The sequence below is a fragment of the Phytophthora infestans genome, genomic scaffold (genome assembly GCF_000142945.1).
Source record: "Phytophthora infestans T30-4 supercont1.73 genomic scaffold, whole genome shotgun sequence".
Taxonomy (NCBI): domain Eukaryota; phylum Oomycota; class Peronosporomycetes; order Peronosporales; family Peronosporaceae; genus Phytophthora; species Phytophthora infestans.
The window spans coordinates 53,918-70,797 of NW_003303686.1; the positions used below are offsets into that span (position 1 = coordinate 53,918).

Below are 16,880 nucleotides of genomic sequence, written 5' to 3' on the forward strand. Positions count from 1 at the left end.
GATCGTCTCCTTCACTAGCAATCTTACAGCGAGGAATCAAGCGCGTGTCCGACCCGATTCTAAGAAGCAGCCTATCTGCCCGGCATTCTTGCGTCTGCTGCACCGGCGCCTTGACATATCTCGGCCCCGGACTCGACTCATGTGGGGCTCCGTTCTGCTGGCTTACTTCTTTCTCCTAAGAAGATCGGAATTCCTACGAATGGGAACGCAACGGAGATCAGATTGCCTGAAAGCAGCGGATGCGCTCTTTTCAAATGAAAATGGAGTGAAAACCCCATATCGTACGGCAGTGTCAGTGACCATCGGGCTGAAGAATAATCAGTACGGCAGAGGTGCGTGAAAAACAATGCACGCAACCGGGGACGGATGGCTGTGCCCAAAAGTGGCGCTAGACACATAAGCCAAGCGAGAAGTGAGCTCGGACGCAAGGAGGCCCTGCATTTATGTGTAGATCTGGAAGCAGAGGAAGTGATGAGGACATTCAAAAAGCTAGCGGCGTCTATTGGGATTTGTGAAGAGAAATACTCTACCCATTCCATTCGGATTGGCGGCGCAACGTCTCTACTAAATGGAGACGCTGACAGCTTCGCTATCAAGTTGCTTGGCCGATGGATGAGTAGCTATTTCGAGGACTACTCAGTACAAACGGCACAGTCAACGAAGGAGCTGTCACGCAAGATGATCTGAAGCCAAGCCCGTGGTCGTGCTAAGCATCGTTCTTGGGGCCACTCACCGCGCCCCCTCACTTGACTGGCGTGTTCAACATGATTAAGTTGCCCCATTCAGGTTTCTTGCATCACGGAAACTGTTTGCTACTTAGACGAGTAGATATAAGACTGGGTATATAAAAGTAAACATAGCTTGAGCTCAATACAAACTAGAGGTTACCTATAGTTGAGCTATGTAGTTATGCCCTGACTGGCTCATCCAGAACCTGGTACCGTGTACCAGGTGTCCACAAGCGTGACGGGTCTCTCGTTATGTAACCTCGGGTACACTGGATTTTACCCCGTTACAAAGAAATCTTAAGGAGAACAAGTGGTGCCAAAGGTCGGTAAAAACATTTCTGTATTGTATTCGTGGCAAAGTTTTGCCGTAATAAAAATCCAATATGAGCATTTCCAATAATAAAAATTGCCGTAATTTAAATAGATTGAAGCAATATCTAGCTACGTCTTGCCCTACCGTGTACTCTTGCATCAGCCATGATCTCCGTGAGTATGCTGGCCCGATAGTCAACGGGGCAAGCCACGCCAAGCCCCTCATTATTAAAGTCGTTATCCTGTTCTGTGGTAGATCTGACGACGCCTGCCAGCTTAATTCTTAAAACCCCACCCAAGAAACTAAATAGTAGTCTTGCGCGTTTGTTTTTGACTAGTTTTCTTAGCGTGTATTCTATCTGCAACGTATAGGTCGGGGCCATCATGAGTCCGTGCTATCCTGGAGATCCAATAAAGGTCGGCACAATGACAATTCAGCTGCTTCCTTGTCCAGTTCCATAAAACTTTGCTCCAGGTTGTCAGGTATACTCGTTTTTTTATCTTCTTCTGTCGTTTGGCGGAAGCAAAAGCGTGGAATTACGTGTTTCGTTTGCTTTTACGTGGCATGCCGACAAGTTTGGAAATGTAGTTGCTGCTTAACGGGTGCACTATGTCAGGCAGAGGCTGAACCTACAATTCTTATCTAGAGGACGACACATAATGTAACGGGGTTACATGGTGTGGAACACACAGGGGTACGAAGTACCCGGAGAGTTAACAAACTCTCAGTACATAAGTTGGAGAGTTAACAAGGTCTCTCAGTACGTTGGCCGAAAGCCACACGTTATGCATTTGATTAGGTTTAACTATGCTAGATAGTTAAACAGATACATTTACCCCTAGGCGGCTTGGCCGCATAATAGTAAATAAACACTTCTGGTTTTGAAGCATAAAAGTTAAGGTGTTAACTTTGAGCCCTGGTCTTGGGCTGTAAGTGTCCTTTGGATTAAGGAACTTAGTATTAGTGACTCTTTGAGTCGAACGTCTTTCTCTGACGCTAAAGCTACGGCAGCCCCGCTGCACTTGGTAGCACTTGTAGTCAATCCTGCTCCTGAGTCGGTTGACTATATCCTCTGCGAGGATGGAACACCCCGTGTTCGCGAATTTGCCCCCGGCGCAGCAGGACGCGCTTACTAAGCTTATGTCCTTGCTTGGCCCGTAGGGCGTGGCTCATCTTGCATCGCAAGGTCCAGAGGCGGTCACTGCCAGGCTGGAATCGTTCTCCCGCTACGAGAACGCGCTCTTGGAGCATGTCCAAGAGAAGATGAGCGCCGCAACGGCGGCGGCGTCGATGACGCGTGAAGAGTCTATGAGACTGAAACCGCTCATGGTGAGCGTAAAAACCTTCGAGGGGAAGGATGGAGAGAATCTCCTTCTCTGGACCCGTGTGGTCGAGATGGCCATGGGATCGGCCCTGCTCCAGTCTGAGCATCAGCGCGTGGCGCTGGCTGTCTCCAGGCTTGGAGGTCGCGCTCGCGAATGGGCACTAACGTGCGGCACGTCTGTTGACGCTGCATTTCCCACTTGGGATCAGCTGAAGCAACAGCTTTCGCGCGTGTTCGCGCCGCCTAATCAGGCGTACCGTATCCGGTCGAAGTTCCTTGCTACCCGCCAGGGTAAGAAGGATTTATTGGACTATGTCCAAGAGTTGAAAACTCTTATCGCCGGAATGGCGGCGGACCCTCTTCCGGAACTGGTCAGCGTGACCGTGTTCATGGAGGGACTTCGTGTGAGCGCAGCTCGAACGGAAGTGTTCCGTGTACACCCTAACTCTTTTGAAGAGGCGGTGGATGTGGCATTGAATGCCGAGCACAACTTCAGGTCGGCGCGACCTGGTTGGAGCGCTGGTAGCGCAAGCTCTTCGAGCGGTCCAGAGCTGATGGACCTCAGCTATGCTGAAGACGACGAAGCGGAGCTTCTTGCTGCGGAGCCGCGCGCCGGCATCCGCCGATGCTTTGTGTGCAATAGCACTAAGCACTTGAGGGCCTATTGCCCTCTGCGCAAGAAGCGCGAGGCTCCGGCGAGCCAACCCTCCGGGTCATCGCCGGGAAACGGCAACTCCCAGTAGGCGCGGGGCGGCCTACTGGGGAAGAACTGAGTTCTGTTGTGCCTCGAAGAGGTAGAGGACAACGGGGCTCAGCCCCGAAGAGAGCTGAGCTCTCTTACGAGAAGAGTGTGTGCAAGCCGGGCTTGCTGGTCGTTCAAGCGAACGTGAAGGGCTTTGCAAAGCCATGGAGAGTCTTGATTGACTCGGGAGCCTCGGGCAACTACGCCCGTCGCTCCACCCTGGAAGGGAGTCAGCTGTATGCTGAGGCACTGGAAGTGCCAACGAGAGATACGATCTCTGTCCGTCTCGCGACGGGGACACTGGTAACTGTGTCGAAGGTCTCTGTCGACCTTGGAGTGAAGTTTGAGAACTTCGATAGCGTGGAACGCTGTTTGGTCTTAGACCTGGATGCGAGGTATGACCTCATCCTTGGCATGGCATGGCTGGAACGTCATGAGCCATGGATCGACTGGAAGTCGAAAACGCTGGGTGCGTCGCACCCTGCTCCTAGTGGAGCTTTGGTGAGTCATGAACCCACCTCTGCTAGGAAGCAGAAGCGCTTTTGGCGCGAGCACGAGGCCGAGGCGACCGTAGTGCTGGACATTGGTATGTCCGAAATTGTTAGCAACGAGGTTGCTGTTTGCCCTGAGGGCGTACGTGGTGCGGCACGTTATCCGCGGAGCGGTGCAGGTCAGGTCAATGACCAACTGCTGGGTCCTGGTGAGGACGAGCGCGGAGTGGCGCGTAATCCACTGAGTGGTATGAATCTGGTCGATGACCTACCGCTGCGTGACCCGAGGGTCGCGGTCGACTGCGAGTCGAGGCATCATGGGCGTGGCCCAGGAGATGCAGGTGAAGTGACACCTAGTTCACTTTGTGAAGGTCAAGAACCTCTTGGCTTTCAGCCGAGTGTCTTGCGAGACACTGTATCCTCTTCGAGGAGTGATGGTGCTGCTGCACCCGGTGGTGGTGACGGAGATGTCGCCACACCGCCCTCATCCGGCCGGGCTCGGTCGCGGATGGAGAGGAGAAGAAGACGCAGGGCGTCTGTGACGTCTTCGACGTCGGACGATGTGTCCAACGTGACGAGCGGTGATGCTCCACGTGATTCGGTGAGCGGTGCAGGTCAGGTCAATGGCCAACTGCTGGGTCCTGGTGAGGACGAGCGCGGAGTGGCGCGTAATCCACTGAGTGGTATGAATCTGGTCGATGACCTACCGCTGCGTGACCCGAGGGTCGCGGTCGACTGCGAGTCGAGGCATCATGGGGCGTGGCCCAGGAGATGCAGGTGAAGTGACACCTAGGTTCACTGTGTGAAGGTCAAGAACCTCTTGGCTTTCAGCCGAGTGTCTTGCGAGACACTGTATCCTCTTCGAGGAGTGATGGTGCTGCACCCGGTGGTGGTGACGGAGATGTCGCCACACCGCCCTCATCCGGCCGGGCTCGGTCGCGGAGGGAGAGGAGAAGAAGACGCAGGGCGTCTGTGACGTCTTCGACGTCGGACGATGTGTCCAACGTGACGAGCGGTGATGCTCCACGTGATTGCTGTGAACAGCTGTATACACTCGTGAACGGAGTGACGGGGGAGGTAGAAGGCGATATCAGCCTTGATACGCTGCCCGCTGCAGATGCTCTGCTAGAGCTGGACGAGATGTCCATTGCCGAGTTCGGCGAAGCCTTAAAGGCAGGCGAGCTAGCCGAGGTGGTCTTGCTGGGACCTGAGGAGGAGTTGAACTCCTCATCCGTCGAGGACGACGCGGTCCTAGAGGACACCAAGAAGGCGCTGAGCGCAAGAAGTGGATCGGCGATCCTCAAAGATCCTTCGGATCCCTTCTACCCGGTGGTGAAGGAGTATGGAGACGTTGTCTCAAAAGACCCACCGACGGGCCTGCCTCCGGATCGAGGCGTGTGTCATGAGATTGACCTGGTTCCTGGAACCAAATACTGCGTAACAAGGCAATGGCCTTTGCCGAGAGAGCAGTGTGACGTCATTGACGCATTCTTCCGTGCGAAGCCCGAGGCAGGGATGGTGCGTGAGAGTAAGTCTCCGCACTCGACACCCACGTTCTGTGTCAGAAAGCCGAACGGCAAGTGGCGCATTGTTCATGCTTTTAACAAGCTAAATGCGGCCACTATCCCGGCGCAAACGCCAATTCCTCGCAAGAATGTTCTGCAGAACAACATGGTAGGCTGTACGTTGTACAGCGCGCTCGACTTGGTCGATGGCTACTACCAATTGCTCATGAGAGCGAGCGACATTCCGCTGACAGCGGTGAGTACTCCGAGCGGTATGCTCTGGGAGTGGCTGGTGATGCCCCAGGGGCTGTCGAACGCACCAGCAACGTTCAATCGTCTTGTGACGCAGTTGTTTAGGCCCCACCGGGCGTACGCTCAAACGTACTTTGACGATACATTCGTCCATAGTCGTGCCGAGCACGGAAAGTCAGACGTGGATAACCACATTGACCACTTGCGAGCGGTGCTCGAGTGCATGCGCACTAATAAGTTGTATGCCAACTTGGACAAGTGCGTCTTTGGCGCGGAGGAGATACCTTTCCTCGGGTGCTTCATTGGGAAGCGTGGCTTACGGGCAGATCCTGCCAAAGTCAAGGCCATCGTGGACTGGCCGGTTCCCAAGAACCAAAACGACTTACGCAAGTGGCTAGGCTTAGCCAATTACTTGCACAAGTACAGTGCGAACTACGCGGAGATGGCTCGGCCATTATCAGATCTCCTTAAGAAGGACGCACCATGGTGCTGGAACGTCGAGCACGACGGAGCCTTTGAGGCTGTGAAGGAGAGCCTCCTCCAGGCTCCGATCCTTGCGCTACCGGACCCGGATAGTCCGTTTAGCGTCGTCTGTGACGCCTCCGATTTTGCAATCGGTTGTGCTTTACTACAAGCAGACGCCGAAGGGCGTGAACGCGTGATCGCGTTTGAGTCTCGCCAGCTCAAAGCTGCAGAGAAGAAGTTGACCTTATCCAGTTCATGACAAAGAGCTACTTGCAATGAAGTATGCTCTAGTCAAATTCAGGGTACACCTGCTAGGCTCTAAGCCTTTTGTGATCTTTACTGATCATGCGTCGTTACGCACTGCGACACAGTCGCCTCATCTCTCTCAGAGAATGGCAAGATGGCTTTCCTTCTTTGACGAGTATAACTTCGAGGTGAAGTACAAGCCGGGGCGGCTTAATGTAGTGGCCGATGCGCTCTCGCGCAGGCCGGACTACGAGTTAGCTCATGTCACGACAGTGACGTCGTCAGTGCCTGACTTGATACGCGGAGCGTATGCACAAGACGACATGTGCGTAGCGCTGCTAAGGGCTCTTGGGAGCGAAGAGTTTAAAGACTCTGACAAGGAATTGTCTGGGCGCTTACGCGCGAGGCTGCATCGATACTCACTCGATGGCGGCCTGCTGTACTACAGCACCGACGCTGAGGATAACCCTCGTGTAGTCGTTCCTCATGATGAGGATCTAAAGTATCGAATCCTCTATGAGGTTCATGATACGCCCGTGGGCGGGCACTTAGGTCGGGAGAAGACCTATGGCTCGGTGAGCTCGATGTACTGGTGGCCCAAGATGTATAAGTGGGTCGGCACCTATGTACGCACGTGTGAGACGTGTCAACGGACAAAGTCCGCGCCGAGCACGGCAGCGCCATTGGCGAGTTTGCCTGTCCCCAAGGGATGCTGGCAGTCCATGAGTATGGACTTTGTGTTTGGCCTTCCCAAGGATAAGGCGGGAAACACAGGTATAGTGGTCTTTGTAGACCGATTGAGCAAGATGGCTCATTTAGCGGCAGTGCCGGACACCATTGATGGTGAAGGTACAGCTTTGCTGTTTTTAGACCGAGTCTTTCGCCAACATGGCTTGCCTGAGGCAATTGTCTCGGATCGAGATCCGCGCTTCACCGCGAAGTTCTGGACGTCCCTCTTCAGAGTGCTCGGCACTCGTTTGGACATGTCCACGGCGGACCATCCGCAGACCGATGGTCAAACCGAACGCGTGAATCGCGTTGTGGAGGATACCCTCCGAAGCGTATGCGCTGAGGCGCCAAAACGCTGGAGCCAGATGCTCCCACTCGTTGAGTTCGCATTAAATAATGCAATGCACGCCTCGACAGGCTACACTCCGTTCTATGTGAACGGCTTGGTTAACCCTCGCGTCCCACTGACGCCGCCACGCAGTGGCTCAGGGCTTGGTGGGGGGAGGGATAGCCGAGCGGCTAGCTGATGTCAGCCCTGTTGCGGTTCGCAAGCAAGTCGATGACTTTGTCTCTTTGAGACTGAGCGTAATGCGTCAAGTACGCGACGCTATGGCTGAAAGCCAAGACACGCAGAAGGAACATGCAGATGCCAAGGGCAGAAGCAATGTTGAGAGGTTTGAGGTCGGTGACCAAGTTTTATTAAACGCTAAAAACCTACCTACTCATGCAGTGTCTGCAGTCTTCAAGACAAAGTTAAGACCTCGGTTCATAGGACCGCTCAAGGTCGCGGCCAGGAAGGGCCTAGCGTATACGCTCAACCTTCCGAAGAAGATGCGCACGCATCCGGTCTTCTATGTCGGCTTGCTTAAGCCATACCAAGACCCTGCTCAGGTGAGCGCGGAGGCGTTGGCACCAACGGTGGCTGGGCCACGGACAGCTGCAGGGCAGCAGATGGTAGAGCCACGGGAGGCTGAACGACAGCAAGTGGTGGATCCACAGATGGCTGATCAACAGCATGTGGCAGAGCCACAGGTCGCGGAGCGAAGTGCTCGAGATGCAGGAGCAAGGCAAGCTGAACGTTCAGCCGAGCAACTGGACGCTCAAGGTCCGAGACCTGGTTGTGAGTCAACAGTGGTGGCTCTAACCTATCCACAAGGTGGATCATCTCTTCGAGATCGACCGATGGGCGGTGAACGTTCGCGTCGTGAACGCCGGCGTCGTATGGACGCAGACGCCGTTCCGGCAAGTGCTGACTCTCCCCGCGAGAGCCCAGCTGAGGCAAGGCCTCCTCCTGCTCTGCTCGATGAGCATGGTGAGCTCCACTTTCACGTGGAACGCCTGGTGGCGTGGCGTAGACGCCAGGGTCGTACCCAGTACTTAGTGAAGTGGAGGGGTTACCCTCACTCACAGAACTCATGGGAGTTTGAGGTTATCCTCCGGCAAGATTGCCCTGACGTCGTTGACGCTTACGACCGGGCACATCATGTGCCGAAGCGCCACCATGGCGTGCGACAGCGTCGCCAGGCGCTGGGCGCCTCCCACTAGAGTGGGGAGCGATGAGGTCAGTAGTTGAGCTCAGGCTCTGACCAGTGGCTGCAGCAGCCAGCTCGTACGTATGAGCGGTGCTCGCAGCGGGAGCAGGAGGTGGAGAGACCTCGTAGTGTTAGGGACATGGTCCCGAAGGAAGCAGGTGCTTCGTGTTGTGCTGAACAAGGTTCAGGCACAAGCGTCTCGATAGACGCATAGTTGTTTTGAAACAACTTGCTCGATGAGCATGATCCAAATGTGGATGCGCTGTAACAGCGAAAGTGGTGTCCCGCACGGGGATCGAACCACTGGCCTTTGGCTTGACAGGCCGGAGCTCTACCATTGAGCTACAAGGGCGATGCCCGTACGTCAGTCCGAGAACGGACTACTCATGGTATGAGAGGGCTGCGCCCGGGTGGATTTGAACCACCGACCTGTGGCTTTCAAAGCCAGCGCTCGACCACTGAGCTGAAAGGGCGTTGCCCTTAAGCTTGTCCATTCAAGGACAACAGTTCATGGAACGAGAGGGCTGTGCCCTGGCGGGTTCGAACCACCGACCTGTGGCTCTCAAAGCCAACGCTCAACCATTGAGCTAAAAGGGTGTTGCCCTTAAGCTTGTCCAAGCGTGAACAATCGTTCATGGAACGACAGGGCTGTGCCCTAGTGGGTTCGAACTACCGACCTATCGCTTGTGAAGCGAGTGCTCAACCGCTGAACTGTTGTCGACGACTCGAATGAGTCAAGAGCATTGCTCTAAACGGTTTGCAGCTCTTGGAGTAGGCGCGGAGCGCGAGCGTAGGTCTGAGACCGCTTGAGAGCAAGATGCGCGCTGCGCTTGGAGCATTGGGCCGTGGGCCGACGACGAGAAGTTGGGCATCAACGATGCGTAGACGTTTGTGAGCTCACGGAGCTGTACAACGCTGGTGTGAGGTGTAGTAACCTCCGCCGTCTTAACAAGACGTGACCTCGCTGAGGAGAGTTTCGAGAACGGAATGTTCTCATCTTAGTGGGGGAGAGTGTAACGGGGTTACATGGTGTGGAACACACAGGGGTACGAAGTACCCGGAGAGTTAACAAACTCTCAGTACATAAGCTGGAGAGTTAACAAGGTCTCTTAGTACGTTGGCCGAAAGCCACACGTTATGCATTTGATTAGATTTAACTATGCTAGATAGTTAAACAGATACATTTACCCCTAGGCGGCTTGGCCGCAATAATAGTAAATCAAACACTTCTGGTTTTGAAGCATAAAAGTTAAGGTGTTAACTTTGAGCCCTGGTCTTGGGCTGTAAGTGTCCTTTGCATAAGGAACTTAGTATTAGTGACTCTTTGAGTCGATCGTCTTCCTCTGACGCTAAAGCTACGGCAGCCCCGCTGCACATAACCTTCATGATATGAGGTGACTATTCTCGACAAGATGACGAGTCTAGAATAGTTTACTTGACTGAGCATCTTGTCAGAATATTTTTTTATAAGAGACTCATCGGAATGATGTATCAACCGATAATTGTGTGCTTTATTTCAGCTAAATTATGGCACTGAATCCATATTTATTGAATTGATATGTGGGATAAGACAAGGGAATGATGTTACGTAAATCGCTACTACTCTGCCAATACTTAGCTTCTAAGCTCAAATGAAAGCTTACTACGTAGTCAATAGACCGCATTACCTTGTTACGATTCCAAAACGCAATGTAAATCACTACATAAAGATTTTTTTAAAGAATAACAGAATCCACAAAGAATAAAAGATGTATATATTGATATTAGAGCAAATCAAGCAGACTATTTATTCGCATGTTTGGTCACATCTTACCCCCCTAGTGGAGTGTGTTGTCTGTCTGTCAGTCCGTCTGTCACGGGCTAGGGTTAATTAATGTAACGCAAATGCGGGCATTCTACTGGCTGCCAAGCGCAGCGAAGGCGGCCTCGATTCGCTAAAAAGCTGTCGAGTGCAGCGAAGGCGGCCCTCATTGGCTAAAATCGATATTTTGTTTTGTACACACTATATGTGGACTACACATCGTACTTAAAACCACCGTTTAAATTTCATTTTGCCTTCATTTCTAGCTGCGGAGCGCCACCTCACGCAAAGGGCGCTGTGTGTGTGCGAGTTAATTTGCATAATTAAAAGGCGCCGATGAGCACACACGTACTATATCGTAGTAGGAGCTGTTGAAAAAATTTGTAGGCTTCGGTGACTCATATTCCGGGCTCAATCGAAACTTTAGTACTTATTGGATATAGAATGATGTTTTAGGCTTCGTAGTACTTTTCTAATACAACTTACAATATTATTTTATTTAGTACTATTATCAAGGTATTTCATATTTTTGCTTGCAGTCATTTGTAGTAGTAGTACACATAGTAATTATATCAGCGTTTAATAATAATTAACAATTGTATTACTATTATTAATATTGTGAAAAACGTAAAATATGACTATTATGGCTTACACCCCTGCACCCCACACTGCCTCCGTAAGAAAGTATTGTCTTCCTTTGTATTTGCGCGCGTAGTGTGCGACCTTAAGAGATTGTGTAAGCTTTCCAACAATATATATTGGGAAAAGCATTTGTTATTAAGTGAACGCGGAGGCACGTGACTAAGCAAGAACACGAAACGCGAAGGAACATCGACCCACACTATGTAGACGACGGGATAGAAGAGCAACACGAAGCACGGAAGGTCATGGACGATGATAGAAGACTTAGCCGATGCAAACCACAAAGTTGTATGCGTAGCGCGAAAGACGATAGGGCACATATCCATGAAAAGGACAGAAGGACAAGAATATGACGGGAGCGTACGGGCGACAGAAGGGAACTAAATCCATAGACACCTCAGCATGCTGAAAAGCACGGGCTACTAAAGAGCACGCAGCGGTAAGAGTGCACTAACAGCAATTCTCCCATAGCATTACGGTAGAGCACGGAGCACGGTCGACGGACCAGGCATAAAGCCGCTGGAGACCATAAACGAGAAATCACCGAGCATTTGAGCACAATACAGGGTAGAACCGGATCTTACCGAGCCAGGGAGCACGATACTACGGTAGCTCATAATAGAACGGACGGCAGACCAGCGCTGACACCACAAAATAAAACGATGACTTGGACGGTGGCCAAGACACTAAGCCATGATAGAAATGCGGCCACTGGAGCTGTAGACGCGAAATCACCGAGCCACGGAGCACTATATCAGTGTAGAACCTGAGCTTACCGTGCCACGGAGAACAATAGCGCATTAGAATTCGATTGCACGGACGGCAGACCAGCCACGAAATGGAAGGGGGCTCGGGGTGACCACGATTGTGGACGACGATGCCGTTGTAGAGTACGATAACATGGGCAATGCAGATGCAATCTGCGAGCACAATACCATAGACAGCAGAACCATATCGCAATTACACGATGGCGTTATAACGCGGTCGATGGAGCCTCACCAGACGAGCCCGATACACGGGTGCTGGAACAACACGACTGCGTGGAGGCACCAAACCACGGAAAAGCACCCTTCGGCTAGAGAACCAGCAATGGGAGGCGAACGGTCACGAAATACTGTGTATCAGGAAGCCGGTGCAGCCACGAAATGTTTGAGAGCAGGAAATAGCTAGCAGCCACGAAAGACGCAGTACTAAAAAAACATGAACCCAAAAGAGAGAGCTCTTAACCACTAAGCAGCGTGTGCCACGGGTAAGCAGGGAACCACGAAGCCAGGAAGATCACGGAAGAGCGCCGGCCACTGTAGAACATGAGATCTAACCTGTAGTACAAGGTAACGGAAGCGTTCCAAACCACGATATTATACGGGGCCGAATGAGACTACGGAAAGGCAAGTGGTTAAATACACGATGCCAAGATCTACGGGGTGAGCCACGCTCTCAAAACACGCAACACCAAGAAGCACTTAAATTTGCGGCCACCTCATCTCCAACAAACCATGCCACTCCGCCGCGTAGCGGCGGCGAACGGCTAGTCTTAAACATCTACTGCAGCAACCTGTCTGTCCGTCACACTAAATTGTCGTGCTTGTCACGCTTTTCCGGACAAATCATTGGATAAAATAATTTAAATATTTCTACTGGCTGCCGAGCGGAGCGAAGGTGGCCCCGATTGGCCTAAAAGCTGCCGAGCGCAGCGAGGCGGCCCAAATCGGCACTTCTGCAACCCTGCGGGCGTATGGGCCCGCCTGAGCCACAATCTGCCAGCCTACCATGCGAGTAGTGAAGCGAGCCGTAGCGAGCGGAACGGAGGCAAAACACAAGGAACGACATTCATTCTTTCCCGCCGCGTAGCGGCGGCACTCGGCTAGTCTGCTACAGTACTAACGTCCCACATATCGCGGTTAACACGAAGGGACCCAGCTGCTCGAAGTTGGCGGGGTCCATGGAGCGGCGCTGTGGTGTCAACACTAGCTTGCACTGGGAAAATAGCCGTTCACCGATGTGTTATCATCTTCACCAGAGGCATATACCGTCATGCTTGGCGTCGCGTTACGCTTCTTTCCTCGACGGGTCCTACCAGGGAACCTTTTGCTACATTTATTGTCAGTAATTGGCCCCACCAATACCATCCAAACTGTATTGTTAAGGTCAACTACAAATAATAAACAATTATATTGTAAAACTCAACAATTTATTGAATCGCAATCATTATTTCCGACCTCTGAGCGGTGCGAGCCTCGGTCTAAACACCTGCATCAACGCAGTAGACAGGCAATAATTCAGACCGAGTAAGCGCAAAGGATGATCGCTTTTCGGATGGATTGCCAAATCACCCGACTGAGTCTCAGACTGAGAGAGATCCTTAGTCTAAGAGGCGGAAATCACCTAGTAAATGATCGCTTTATTGCAGGTTAGAAGGATGGGGCTTGTGTATCTTTCCTAGCTCAGCTGTGAATCTCTGTTGCGCACGTATAGTCTACCTTAACATGTTCCCGCCGCTTGGCGTGCTTGACTTGGGAGAGTTCAGGTAGCGCATGCACTTTTGGTCGTTGAGCTTATCGCCCTGGGACTTGTCGAGGCCGACCTGAGAGTTCAAGACAATCCGACTAGTCGTGATGATGCCTGCTCCTGCACTACGAATCGAAACCATAGTAGTTCGGATGTTGCCACCACGGTTGGGGGTCGAAGGACCATATACCGATGACATCGGAATCATTTCGCCCTTGGAGCTTCCACCCTTGGACGGGTTGAGCTGGTGCATCCTACTCTCGATAGCCTCCATGAACTGTTGCTGCGGTCCAATGACACTACCCGGTCGGCACAGACGCAGCCACCCGATGAGCTCGTGAGCCGAGAACAAGTGGTGCTTCATCATGTATGCGCCGATACAGGTACCTGTGCGTCCAAGCCCAGCTTTGCAGTGCACCGCCACGGCTCCGGGAGTCTTCTCGCAAGCTTCAATGAACTTCATTAAGATCGGCATAGGCGCATTTGTGCCGTCCGGGTAGATCAAGTCAATGTGATCGATGCCCGCCGACAGGAACTTCTTCTCGTCGTACTGTTTGTCATTGAGACGCACTACCAATGTGACGTTGCGCTTCTTGAAGTATGGTATGTAGTGCTCCGGGGTGAGCATGACGTGCCCCTGAGGAGTGCGTTGATACACGTTGTGCGGCCCTGCAAAGGCTATGAACTTGGGTGAAACCCACGTGAGATCACCGTTCTCGACCCGTTCATAGTGCTGGAACTCGTGCAGATCAAACGTCTTAGTGGAGATGTAGCTACTTTTCATCGCGCGTTCGAGGCCCTTGAGACAGTCAAGAATAGTCAAGTTAAAAGTGCAGACCGACGGAGTGGCGTCGTGGAACGGAGGGAAGCGCATGCGCTGGAAGGGAGCGTAGGCCTTCTCTGCATTCATTTTCTGGAACAGAACAGCCCAGCAGCCCAAGATGCAGACGGCATTGGCCCGACGCTGTCCCTGAGTTGACGAGTGGAAGTAGACGACTTCACCTGCCTTAGCCGCGGCCGACAGTTTTTTATTGAGCGTCTCTGAGAACACAAAAGTGTGTCCGAGGTTGAGTGGGCCAAAATCGAGGTAAAAGTTCCAGTACATGAGTTCATCATCGATGGAGAAGAAGTGCGTGCCAGAAATACGAGGCGGCGCCTTCTTCAGCGGCACGTAGAACAAACGACCAGGGAGGAACTCGATCGCTTCCTCGAGACAGCTCGTCATCACCGAGCTAGACATGCTGAAGAGATGGAGGTGGGTGAGTCTGGTTTCCTGGGTTCGGAGACGTGCCTCGCAACGGGGTGCCTGGTCCCGCGCTGAAAACGATCTGAGGGTGGTTTAAAGGTGGGAAGTTTGTTTTCTAGAGCCTTTCCGGGATGCGGTCGAAAGGTGCGTTGAGGCTGTTGAGACGGTTAAGAAGTCGAAGAATGCGAGAGTGAATCACTGGATCACGGGACCCGTTGAGCGCTTCAACCGAGGCTGCTGCGGCATCACTTGCCTCCATTCTGATCAGCTCAATCTGGATGAGACTGGGAATAGAGTATGCGGAGGCATCTTATCGGTCCGAAACCCAAAATAGTGCGTTATCAACAACGCGCGGGTTGGACGCTTGCTGCACAGTCTGTTCCCCACGGGGCGAGAAGCGTCCTCGTCAGATCCGTTGACAGAGCGGAACTAGAGACGCTGGTCCGTTGCAAATACTTCTAGGGGGGCGACGACATCGTGGATGTCTGGATGCCAGTTAGTTTTTTTAAACCCTGATGCATTTATTTTTGGGCAGTTGATTACTACTTTTATTTGTTCTTAAGTATTAAAACAAACTACCGGTACTACTACAAGTAGCAACCGGTATATAAATTTATGAATTTTAGAAATAGAATACGGAGCAATATTTAACATTACTGTCACGCACGCAATAAGTAGATGGCCCAAAGTGCAGCCGAGAGAGACGACTATTGCTTAATAAACATCGAGAAAAGGCGAGCTGTTGCAGCATGTTCAGCCAAGACAAGTGAGTCCAAGCGAAAGCAACAATAATCGCTATTTGGCCAACTTGCGAAGAGTATTCAGGATAAGGTGGCGTAGAGGAATGACCAGCTGGAGATATAACGACTCTGTGACAATTATACGAAGCATTAAAAGCTTGCGCTAGCTTATTACTGATGTTTGGGCACTTGCTCGGCAGAAGGTAGAAAAAAGTGAGAGAGATATTCAAAGGGGTTTTTAGTTGGATTCTACATGCACACTACCTGAAAAGACACGCGCCTACACTCGATCTGATTGGCCCCAATAGTGAAACCAAGTCAAAATGTCGTACCTTCAATATTGTCGACTCGACACTTGCGTAAATGTTCTTGGGGGTCTGGCTTCCGGTCGCCTGCTCGTTTGCTGACTCTTAAATTAATGTCCAGCACTCCTCCCAAGAGCCTTGAGGTTCCTGAATCACTCGATGTCGACGAGTCCGATCTTCTCCCGTAGCTCCTTCATCCGTGGCGCCGGCAGCGCTTTCGTCAGCAGGTCGGCAAGCATTTCCGCGCCAGCCACATGCCCTGGCACCACGACGCCCTTCTTGGCGCAGTCTTGGATGAACTTGAGCTTGACGTTTACGTGTTTCGCCTTGGCCGAGCTGGTTTCGCTCTGCACTTGCACGATGGCCGCTTGTATGGTGTAGTGATTTCTCCAGAGTTACCCGTCGACAAAGATGCTGTAACGGGGCACGTATCCCTAGGTGTACCCCTAGTTACATGAAAAGTGACACGTCACACTTCAAAAGTATGACACGTCATACTTCGGGATATCTGGTACATGGTACCAGGGGCGTCCGAATCCAACCATTGGCTGATGACATTGCTTTTATATAGGTGACTTGTAGTTTGTAAATTTAACCCAAGTTTAGCCTACCTATAAATATTCTCAGCTTACAACCAACCTCAAACCGGTCACTTCGCTCCCTATAGGTAAAAAGGGGACCTGTGAGCTGCCGTTTACTGAGCGTTTGTATACTCTCGGAAGCCAACTTCCTCTAGCGCAAGGTGTTGTGTGACCCCGTCACACTTGGAAGGTACTTGTTGGTCAATCCACGCCAACGCGGATAGACTACATGAACCTCTCTGGAGTTCGTTGCCATGGATGGGGACGCCTTCTCCCATCTGAACGACTCACAGTTCGAGTCGGTTCGGAAGATGGCTGGCATCTTCGGTGTGGAGGCCTGGTGGCGACAACACCGACCGAGCAGCTCGGGCGCGTCAATGCGTTTGACGCTTACGAGCAGGGGCTCATCGCACATTTGCGGGAGAACCTGCAGGCTCCGGCGGCGGAAACAAATCCGCCACACCCGAAGCCAATACGGCAAGGTTAAGCCGAATGAAGGGAAGGAAGGTGAGAACCTTCACTTCTGGGTCCGAGCGGTAGAGCTCGCGGTGGACGCGGCTCTGATCTTGACCGAGTAACTTCGTGTTGCTTTTGCACTCTCCAACCTTAGCGGTCGTGCTAAGAGTTGGGTGTACACGCGGGAGTCAACATCCCCTGGATGTTTCACATCCTGGGCTCAGCTGTGCGACAGCTCCGAGCCGCGTTCCTCCCGGCGAACCACGAGTACCGC

At 52.2% G+C, this 16,880-nt stretch overlaps 1 protein-coding gene across 1 annotated transcript; it reads right to left on the reverse strand.

The window, feature by feature from the left end:
• Positions 1 to 13,151: 13,151 nt before the first annotated feature.
• PITG_18578 (dual specificity protein phosphatase, putative) lies at positions 13,152 to 14,691 on the reverse strand (the record flags this gene model as incomplete). Its single annotated transcript, XM_002997473.1, has 1 exon — positions 13,152 to 14,691. The coding sequence occupies one exon, from the start codon at positions 14,501 to 14,503 to the stop codon at positions 13,247 to 13,249; it is 1,257 nt and encodes a 418-aa protein (XP_002997519.1).
• Between the last annotated feature and the right edge of the window lie 2,189 nt (positions 14,692 to 16,880).